The sequence below is a fragment of the Limulus polyphemus genome, unplaced genomic scaffold (assembly GCF_000517525.1).
Source record: "Limulus polyphemus unplaced genomic scaffold, Limulus_polyphemus-2.1.2 Scaffold1248, whole genome shotgun sequence".
In the NCBI taxonomy this organism is placed as follows: domain Eukaryota; kingdom Metazoa; phylum Arthropoda; class Merostomata; order Xiphosura; family Limulidae; genus Limulus; species Limulus polyphemus.
In genome coordinates this window covers 30374-41831 of record NW_013666858.1, presented here as the reverse complement: position 1 = coordinate 41831, position 11458 = coordinate 30374, and the positions used below count along the sequence as shown (strand labels likewise).

Here is an 11458-nt window from a genome sequence, read left to right as displayed (position 1 = left end):
GCACGTGGGGAAAAAAACGCGCCTGATTTAAATGTCACATCTGAACGCTCACATACTTTTAATTATGTTTGAAATTATGAACATTGCTCAACATCATGAAAATTAAACCTTATTTTCAATAAGCAATCCTGAAAAATATTTGGGGGTGCTTAACTTTTTTTCCAGGTGTATATATGTAAGGATTATACCATATGACTGATTACAACTGGTTGAAGAGAATAAAATGTCGTAAAGCATTAATAGAAGAAGGCTTAACAAGAACTATACATGATATTATTTTTATATATAAAAAAAGAAATAGATATAGAAACGTAATGTTTTCTGTTGTTATACTATAGTTGCTAGTGGAAGTCCAACCCAAGTTGGCCGGAGGTATCTATGCACTTGCAGCCTTTCTGGTGGCAATTTCCATATTTTTTTTACCTTTCGATACTAAAGGAAAAGAACTTCAAGTAAGGAATCTCAGTGGCTTTAATAATGTTTTCTTTACTACCATATTTTGAACTAAAATCGTTATGCTTTTCGTGAATTTAAATTGGGGCTTAGAAGCGACGGGCGCCATAACTTCCACTCTTCAGATCGAATGTTTATTGCAAATTAAATTGTCCCTGGTAGTTTCACTCAGGTTTAATGTTAAGCGGTCTACGAATGTTTTCCTTTTTTTTTGTGGGATGTTAATTTGTTGTAAATTGTTTAAACTAATTTGTGTTAGATAAATTAAATAATATATAATCGTACTTGTTAAGTGTTTTAAATCAAAAATCGAGTAATAATAGTTGATGAATCATAGCCTCAATCTCGACTATTCACGACTTGCACGAGCTCACTAAAGATACTGAGAAATTACATAACTTTTCAACTTCTCTCTCCTAGTTTTCTAGCACATTAAACTCAGTTATGAACGTAACTGCAAAGAAACCCCTCCAGACAATTTTCATAACGCTTCAATACAATAGTACTTTACTCGGCCTTGCTCAGGCCCTTTTAGCATTTCGTACCCTGGTTTTAAAAAAAAAACATATTTGGTGATTGTAACACTATTGAATAAGAAGATACATACTTGTAAGATATACCTGAAACAAAATTAAAACATCTCATTGTAGAAAAGTCTTGTCCGAGCTGAGAACTATTAGAAATACGTTATATATGGTATCATATATTTAATTTAATTGTTTTTTTTCTTTCTAAAATGATACAATCAATAAAATTTTCGTAATTTATTCCAGGAGCACTAAGAATCCTCCAAGATGACTCAAGTACCCGGATGATCTACCATCTGACATGGTTACTGTTGAATTTTTTTCGATATCTGACATGTTGTGTGTGTATATTATATACATTTTTGGACGTGGGGGTAATGGTATGAAGTTGGTAACTCAAGTACCTGGATGATCTATTATCTAGCATGGTTATTTGTGAAATTTTGTGATATCTAACATGGGTGTGTGTGTGTGTATTATATTACTTTTTTGGATGTGGGGTGGGGGAAATAATATGAAATTAGCAATCCAAATGCTTGGATGATCAACTATCTGACATGGTTACTGTTTAAATATGCTTTTAAGTGCAAAATGTTGTATATACTTTATACAATAGTAAAAGCGATATTGTTATGACGTATTATAAACTGTAGATAATAAAAATAGATATATGTGATGCCTTCGTGTAAAAGTGACTATGTATTTAGAATTAGCATGTATTTAAACGTAATAGTTTAATGCTGTTAAACTATTACTAAAAAGTAACTCAGTTTAATTAGAACAATAATAAAAAATGTATGAAAACCTTGTTACATTGACAAAAATTGAAGAGCTTGCCTTCACAATAGCGTCTTCACAAAAATGATTTAGTATCTAACATTTGTTATACAGAAATAAAAGTTTGAGTGAATTCAAAGTTTCCGAAGCTTCTAGGAAAATTTATTTTAAATATTGAGTGATTAAGATGAAATTTATAATATGCTTGAGAAAATTCAGCTTCAACCTAACGGTTTATCCATAATCAAACCTGTCCTTCTGGAATTTCACCACGATCGCGAAAAGAAAATACAAACTCACAATTAAAAATAAATTGCAGAAATGACAAGTTTTCTTGCAGAATTATTCATTTTGATTCTCCCCTCTCCTAAAAATGACAAGTATAATAAAATATGATAACAATGTCACTTTTGGTCAAGTATATAATTAATTTTTTTTTATTTGAAGATCTTATATGTTTCGAGTTCAAGTATGCACCGATCGCCAATATGGTAAGAGCATAATTCACGTAATCGCTTGCTGAGCAGAGAAAATGTACAAAGTTATCACAAGAAAGAAACCTGCAAGTGAAATTCATTGTTTGTTTGAAGTTAAGCACAAAGCAACACAATGGGCTATCTGTGCTCTGCCCACGGGTATCGAAACCCGAATTCTAGCGTTGTAAGTCCGCAGACATATCGCTGTGCCACTGGGGCAAGTGACATTCAATAAAAAGGTCTAAACAATTTCACGGTGAAATGTTTTAAAGTGGTCGTCTATTATTTACTCAGTTTTAACATAATTTTGGATCAGTCTCGGGGTTCGACTGTAATCAAAAAGTCATTTCAAGAAGGACAGAAACTGATCAATAACAAACAAACGGAAAGAAAATTACCAGTGCACTGTACACATCAATTGCTGCGTCGGCAGAAAGGGCTGATATATGTTTGGAAAACGTGTCCATGCTTACTGCTGCAAATATTCCACATTCGAAAACTGATCACACGAATTCGAAGCCTACTCGCCAGCTCCGAAATCCAGAGATTTACCACCATGCCAACTGGGCTGTATAAAGATGTGAATTACAAAATGAAATCATCTCCTGTTGATACTATATTTCTAGAAAAGTAACTGTTTAACTGTAGTTAAGGCTGTTGTAAAAGTAGTTACAGACACCATTTTTTCGAGCCTATGTATTTGCCACTAACAATGCAGCATACATGCCGAAAGCCTCCAAATACATCTTGTCGCCACTCTTGTCATCCACAAAGCACCTCACTTGATTAGCTTATATCATGAACCTTGAAGGAATAACAACGAGAAATATTTTCAAAACTATGAACCACTATGTGAAGAGGTTGAATCATATTTCTTCAAAGCAGGTGTAAGAAGGGATCGCTTTATGAGTCACCTTCGGAGAAAATTGGAAATAATATCAAGAGTAAAGTAAGGATGTTCCCAAAACTACAAAGTTTTGTTGACTCAAAAATAAAATTATCTCGAAATCAAACCCTGAACTAACTACAGGATCTCAATACCAAACTTCAAAGATGAATTCCTGACCAAACGTTTGCAGGTTCATATCAATTTGATCAGCAAAATGAGTTACAGTTTCATCTGCTTGAATGACCGCTTTAAAATTCGGAAATCATGAATATTTGAGGTGTTTAAGATTTTGTTGAATTTGAAGATTATCACCAAGTTTCATTGCCATTTATCAAAACAAGCTGTGATGAGTTTTTAGAATCAATAAAACTGTGCTTTTTGCAGGAAATTAAATTGCTTGACCTATATATGGACATCCTAAAACAAGGAAAGAACTTAGTACTATACTTGGATCTGATTAAGATCCCGAGGAGGAGTTCAAGCTCTACATTTAAGTCCTGGTACTTGCAGCTGGATAATCTTCCCTAACTACTATTGTCAATGTTGGCAACTTTTGACATCAGTTCTCTGTTTCGTGAGGCGTACTTGCAGCTGGGTCAACTTTCCCAACCACTATTGTCAGTGTTGAGAAGCTTTGGCATCAGTTCTCTGTTTTGTAAGGTAGAAAAGTACAAGGATTCTGTTACCAATTCTGTTGATACTGAATACATATTCATTATCTGCAACATATTGTTATCAATCCAGTCATAGGTAGTCTCTAGTGTTTGCTGTTTCTATATTATAATTAAGGTATTAAATCTGATGCTGTAGAACTATCCATTTGCCAGACAGAGGAAGATTTGAATACCATTTAATTTTTGAATTCCCTAAATTTGAAAGTATTTGCATTTTCCTGGATTTTTAGGTGAAAGTATTAATATTTTTATAAAACCTGAGAATAGTTCAGCTTTTCAGCAGCAAAGACAACTAATAGCAATGATTTTGTGTTGAATTTTGGTGAATTAAAACTAACAAATTACAGAATTTGGCAACTTTCATTGTAGAATTTGCCACGGTATTCCAGGAGAACGGTTGAACTCTGAGATGTCAGGATTGTTTGTAATTAAGCACAAATCTACACAATGGGCTATCTGTGCTCTGCCCACCACGGGTATCGAAACCCGGATTCTAGCGTTGTAAGTACGCAGACATACCGCTGTGCCACTGGGGGCGAGATGTCAGGACAAATTAACAACAATACGGGTAAACTCAATCCCAGATACTTTTACCTTTAAAATTTCTGTTCATTAAGAATACAATAAAATGTTTATTAACATCGTACACATTTTGTTTTCAGAATATAGTAATTGTTCAATATCAAACTGACTAAAATGATTTTATGGTACAAAAACGAAGTATTTTACGATGGCCTGATAAAACTTTGTGTTTATATATTAAATTTCTTGCCCTTACTCTGTTAAAGAAATAATTGATCGTAGATCCGATGCTATTGTTAGACAAAAATAACACTGCATTATATATATGTGTGTATTTATCTGCCTAAAAGACATACTTAAATAATATTTAAATAAATGATTTAATTGCTGCGATCCATTGAATTTAGCAACGTCGTTATGATGGTTTGTTTGTTTTGAAATTCGTGTAAAGTTACACGAGAGCTATCTTTGCTAGACGTCCTTAATTTAGCAACGATAGGAAGGCAGCTAGTAAACACCATCCACCGCCAACTCTTTTTCCAATGAATAGTGGTATTAACTCTCAGATTATAACGCCCCATGGCTGAAAGGGTGAGCATGTTTGATGTGACAAGGATTCGAACCGGCGAGGCTCAACTTGCGTCCTAACCACCAGGCCATGCCAAGCCAATGAATGGTTGAAGTGCTCTGATTCATTGAATGTAGCAACGCCGTTATGAACGGTGGAAGTGCTCTGATTAATTGAATGTAGCGACATTCTTCTTTATACACTCTAAATTTCAATTATATATGGTATTTAACTATTCTCCCAAGATACTACTAATACTAATAACCTACTACTAATACTACTAACCAGAATTTCAACTCTACACAAAACTATTTGTTAAATCTGCATGCATCACAAACCAACAAAAACCGAATTCAGTTTCTATATAATATCACTAATAATTCGCAACGTGTTTGTCTTATTTTAATCATCACAAGATCTTTATGTTAATGCAAAAAAAAAATTCTTTATGAGAAATTCAATAATAAAATATTCAGTAATAAAAAAAATAATAAAAAGTTCGTGCTAATTAGATAGTTATTAAGATTAAAAGAGAGAGAGAGAGGTTTATTTCTATAGGGATCGTGTATTGTTTCTTATTCAGAAGTTCATAAAGCGTTATAGAGAAGTCATAGACAGATATGCGTTCGCTTTTATGTGGATACTGCAATAAATGTGAAATTAGAATACTTTGATTCTAGGACTCAAAGCTGAGGGGTGATCATTATTTATTTATTTATCGCTATACACTTAATAGACTTGTATAAGTGTGTGCATTCATTGTTTATATCAAATTTTCAGTATAAGTTATCCTGTAACGTACACGTTAAACCAGACCCGACACTCGCTACTTTGCCGTCATGCAAGTTTCCAACCCACCTTCTCACCCCGTGTGATTTTCAATTGTCAATCAAAACCGTACGACTACGATCCAAATCAAATTTATTTATATTTATCTGTTAAACGTTGAGGAAAATGTACAGTAACAGCTGACTACTGTGCCAGTTCAAAACCTTACAATTCCGGAAAAGTTTCGTTTCTTACATTCATTAAAGTGCAGTCGTACACGGTTTGATATTTAGAAAAATACCATAGGTTCGATATTTCTTAGCTTAGAAAAGTAAACTGTCATAATACTTTAGATATATTCACTTTCACTATTTTTAATAACCACATACAGGAAATCGTCTTACTGCAACACTGCTAGTCTTATTTCATGTGATAGTTAAATATGGTCAAGATGGGTGTCCCACTTAGTTTCTCGTGAATGATATTAGTACCCATTAAATTTCAGATCTTTTATTTCTTTCTATGGTAACATCCCTGTGTTTAAATTTTGAAATGCCTGGAGGATAAAGTTCTAACTTTCATTTGGTACAACCACTTACGTGGGTAGTGCCTGTTTTTGTGTACATAATGTCATACTATCTCAGTCTAGAACAACGATATCTTGAGACTAGATAGATAATTCAAATATCTTTTTCTGTCATCTAGAAGCGCTGTTTTACATTTGGCAAACTCATCAGTGTTGTTTGTATTGAATACAAGTTGAGTTAACTTTGCTTAATATTGTATGCAGTTCTTTTTTTAAACTCAGTCAAGTCCCTTGGTGGCTCGGTGGCTCATCAAGTTTTAGTATCCGTGGTGGGCACAGTAAAGATAGTTTATTGTGCAGCTTTGTGCTTAATGGCAAAATAAACAAAAACAACGTATTCAAGTGAAAATTTATGCTTTAACTCTATATGACGTAATTTTCCAGATGTTTGCAGGATTTTATTAATTTTTAACACTAGTTATAAAGAGACTTCAAGGAACTTTTTGTCTGAAATAATTCTTCAGTAAAGAGTCCCATATTTTATTACAAGTTACAGCTTTTACAGTAAGGAAGATTATTTCTTGGAACAGATACGACGTTTCGATCACTGGTACAATCATTTTCAAGTTTTTAGAATGATCGCACCAGTGATCGAAACATTCTGGCAGTTCGATGTTACCATGACCCTTTGTCAGAATCACCTAGCTCGCTATCAACCTCACGATCTCAAGGACTAATCAGAACATGAAAATAGTTCTCACTATTGTCAGCAAAAGAATAGTACTTCTCCTAGTCTTTGTGGCATTCTTAGGTCAAGTCTTCATCTCAAACCATAGTTTTCTTCACTACTGTAATTTTTACATTATTATAAATGTCTTTCCATGATTAATATTATTGAATGTTACCGGTACCAAAATGCCAAGAGGAAAAAGAAGTACATTGAAAGTAAACTTTGCAATGACAAATATATTAGTTACAGCGTCAAAATGTTACTTTTAAGTAGTCTGTTTTATTTCCGTAATTCCTCTAGAATAATGGGTTGACAGTTTTTCCAACATTCATTTCAACAGTTCAATCACATAAAATTCTGTAGGTGCTATATCTGGAGGCTTGACTGGTATATATTCTATGGTATAGCATGAATACTCATTTCATTCTCCAGCTGCTTGAGATATCCATAGTTAAATGGGTATGTCAAAGAAGAGACTGGTGGGTGACCTTTTCCATTGACCTTTATGTTCATGGATTCTCACTTGGCAATCTGTGCTCTGTTCACTACAGGGAGTCTAACCACGAAATTTAGCATTGTAGGTCTTTAAATTTACTGGAGTCAAACTGTCTAAACTCTTCCAAATTCAAACATGTTTAACAAATTTTGAAATGCAACAAAATAAACAGCTTTTCCATAATTATTATTTGTTATATTCTATATCTACGTATATATTTTGAAAGGAATATCTGTGAGAATAGTTAACTTCAATTGGACAATTTGAAGACTAAATAGACTTAAGTTTATTTGTCTTGTTGTTATAGTAGTTATCTAATATTATCGATAGCGAACGTGTAAAGAAGAGGCAAAATGAAACAATATTCTAATTGTAGTTCAACATTACAACAGCGTTAGGCCTGGTAAGGGTAAAGCCTGAGACAGGCTGAGACTGGTTCAGTTCCCGAGTAATGAAGATTTTCGTGTCTTATGAAAATGATTTTAGATAATAATTACAGAAGAATAACGCATAATTGTTTTCTTTCTATATTAAACCCTTACAGAAATGGAAGTTGTGAAGCCCCACCTGTAACCACCAATCTATATTTTGGCAATTTCTATTTTTACTAGAACTACTGCTCATAATATTCATATGTAAGTTTTAAGGTAATTTATCATGATGTCTTCGAAATTTTTCCTTGTCTGTCATAAAACAATTCTATTTCAAGGTAGTATGATACGATTATGGAAATAAATTCTGAGTTTTTTTTATTTTTCTTGTTTATAAACAATCTATTCTTGCTAAAGGGAAAATTAAATGTTCTAAAAATGTACTATTTTGTGGATTATAAATTAATTATTTTATGTATCTTGCTTTTAGTTGACCTTTACTCATCGTAGTGAATTTATTTTTTATAAAGGGTTAGACAAGTTAATTGGTTTTAAAAAAGATGGATAGTCGATAGTCCTCTATAGGGTCAGTGGTAAATTTAGGGACTTACAGTTCTAAAATCTAGGGTTTGATTCCTTGCAGTAGACAGAGCAATAGCCCTTGTGTAAAACAACAACAAAAGATATCTGTTTTGGTAATAGGAAAGATAATTGTTTTGTCATATAAAAGACATTAACAAGCATATCCTCATCATTCATTTTAGTGGGTTTGGAAGTTAAAAAATTTGGTTATTTTTGACACTGAAACTGTGAAATGTATACTACGTAGTTGTGTATAGTAATATAACGTGCTGAGTTTGCCTTCCCTAAATTCTCTATTTCATGATACAGTGTCTGATTAATCTGAGAGGAGAAAGAAAATGAAAATTCACTAGTTAGCTAACTAGTTATCAATAATATTGTTTGATCAATTGTGTTTTTGTTCTCTATGAGCCATAGTCCTTTCTCGCCTGCTTAGTCTGCCCCTTAGCGAAGCTTTTACCTAATGCAGTATCTTTATTATAACAAAAGTAAAATGTTTATTTATTTGAGCAATTGTTCCTATTACTTAATAGTAGAACAGGGTTATGTCAGATTACCATGAAGCATATACATATCTTCAATGTTGAAAACAATAAATACAATTTTATATTTGATTACAATAAATTAAAATTATATTGCCTAAGTTACATTAGTTTATCTAATTCTGAACGCCCCCCACTGGCACAGCGGTATGTCTGCGGACTTACAACACTAGAAACCGGGTTTCGATACCCGTGGTGAGCAGAGCACAGATAGCCCATTGTGCAGCTTTGTGCTTAACTTCAAACAAACAAACAAAACAAACTAATTCTGAAGGAACAACTATATGCTAAATTATCAATAACAGCAGCGATATCAACGTTCCAATATAAGTTCACACAACTTGGATTGTGTAGTGATAAACATGCCTCAAGACACACTTTTAGAAAATGGAAAAGAGAAAGGAAAACAAGGTGGTAAATAAACGGGGAAGGATTGCGCAGGCAATATCTTGGAAAGCCCGTAGCTACAACTTGTGGCAGAGGAAACAAAGTATTTTTGGAGGAGGAAAGAACCAAAAATGATTTATCATCCTTGTAGATGCCGATATTCAATGCAGTTGATTACTTATTCTTAGAACCACAAGGGGAGCAGAAACTCTGGAAGATGGCTTAAAGAACACTGAAATGAATACATCACGGTTAACTTTATATCTTCAATGGCATTATGATAGATGAAATAAACGAATTAGTTGGATGAATCCTCTTGTGAATATGTGCACAAGAGTCATTAATTAAAGCAAAATTAATACTGGGAGACCTGTTTGGCTGCACACTATCCAAAATGTGAATGGAAGATTGTTGGATGTGGTACTACAAAACAACAACTGTATTCTATCCAGTAACAATGTACCGCAAGAACAACAAAGTAGATGTGATACTGACTCAGCCATACACTTAACTCTTGTTATAACTATTGCATTCCTTAATATGAAATGGAAAATATTGCTTTTAAAGAGTAGTGACTTCAAGCCCATACTCATGCATATAGCATAGAAAGAGCCATCTGAAAAAATGACTAAGATTACAGGATTCCAATGTAGAGCATAATCCAAAACTATGAAGGATAAATGCAAGAGACTGTCGAGAAAAGAAGAAATGAGTCAGAAAAGTAAATGTGATAGACTCAATAAACCCAAATTAGAGACAGCAGAAGCAAAAAAAAAGACCAGAAAGAAGACTGAGACCAGTAAAGCATACACTAATAATAAAAAGGTGTAATAAAGGAGGAGAAGAGATCAAGCAGAAGAGGATATAATTCAATAAAATTACTTCAGAATTCTAGCGAACAAAAGTATTGCCTAGTAACATTTACTCCGCATTTAAAATTAAGTCATATAATTAATGGTTTGAAATGGAATTGAGGGATAAATGTGTTATATACAAAATGTGGTATATATATATTCTCATGAACTGTCAAATATGTCAATTACACTGAATGAACTGAGACCAGGCTCAGATGATGTAAGATACCCCAAAACTAAACTGAAACAACTAATTTGTCAATGATGTGGACGAAAATAGGAAAAGACCAGTAGACTGTTCAATGGCAGTGTTGCACAAACCCTTGAAACACCATCACACACTGAAGGGATATAGACTAATAGCAATGACAAATGTTTGTTTACATGAAGATACATACATTCGAATGGATATTAGCATTATAATAATGAAGCTAAAGGGTGTGGGAGTCTTGGACATTTTCGTACGATTGTTATTAAGTATGGTAGGTACCAATGCTGTAGTAAATGTGATTCTTAAAATTTTTAAACTTGATCGGGCTTGCCAGCATTATCCCCACTAAATCCTGTTCTCTTTAATGTATATATAATTGATCTGATCAGCACACTGGAAGGCCATGGAGTGACACAATCTATTATATTGACAAAATAATTGTTGCAAGCATCTTACACGTGACAGTAGAAGCACAGGATTGTCTGCAATAAACCAACAAATACCACAACTAATGTACTATAGTTAAGAAAGTTCCCACCCAACCAGACAAAGCTCATTGGATGTTAGCTTCCAGATATGGCATAGTAACATCTTTCCTCACACTACATTTGTGTTCAGATGGGTTCGACATAAAATCTACCACTTCTTCATGTTGTGATGGATGAAATCAATGAAGAGTTTTCACTTCTCAAATATGCTGCAACCCAGAAAATGCAACAAAGGATTCTTGTCAATCTAATAATAGCAACAGTCATGATCAGAAAAGAGAAAAAGGAATAACAATGTCTGCACCAGCAAGAAAGTTGGGAAATACCAAATTTCACATGAAAGTCTACGTACACTTTAGCTTGGTATGAGCAAAATTACTACAAGACAAATAATTCTAGTGAATCAAGCAATAGTCAGAACAACCACAACTATATCTCACCTATTAATTATCAGCACTTGAGAGAGATGGTAGATAAAGCAATACTAGAGACTGAAATGAGTCATATTATTGGTCAGTGTACCTAGTGAAAATGTAGACGAGATATGTCCACTGAAAAATATAAGTAATATTGAGTGGATCCAGGCAGATAGCATTATGTTAAACACGACGATAAAG

At 33.5% G+C, this 11458-nt stretch overlaps 1 protein-coding gene across 1 annotated transcript in view; it reads left to right on the top strand.

The window, feature by feature from the left end:
* LOC106462780 (synaptic vesicle 2-related protein-like) overlaps positions 1-1632 on the top strand; it is a 54984-nt gene extending 53352 nt beyond the window's left edge. The window contains exons 14-15 of the mRNA XM_022390118.1: positions 339-452; positions 1227-1632. Coding sequence (XP_022245826.1) covers positions 339-452; positions 1227-1235 — 123 coding nt within the window. The 3' untranslated portion in view covers positions 1236-1632. The remainder of the gene's footprint in view (positions 1-338; positions 453-1226) is intronic.
* Positions 1633-11458: the final 9826 nt, after the last annotated feature.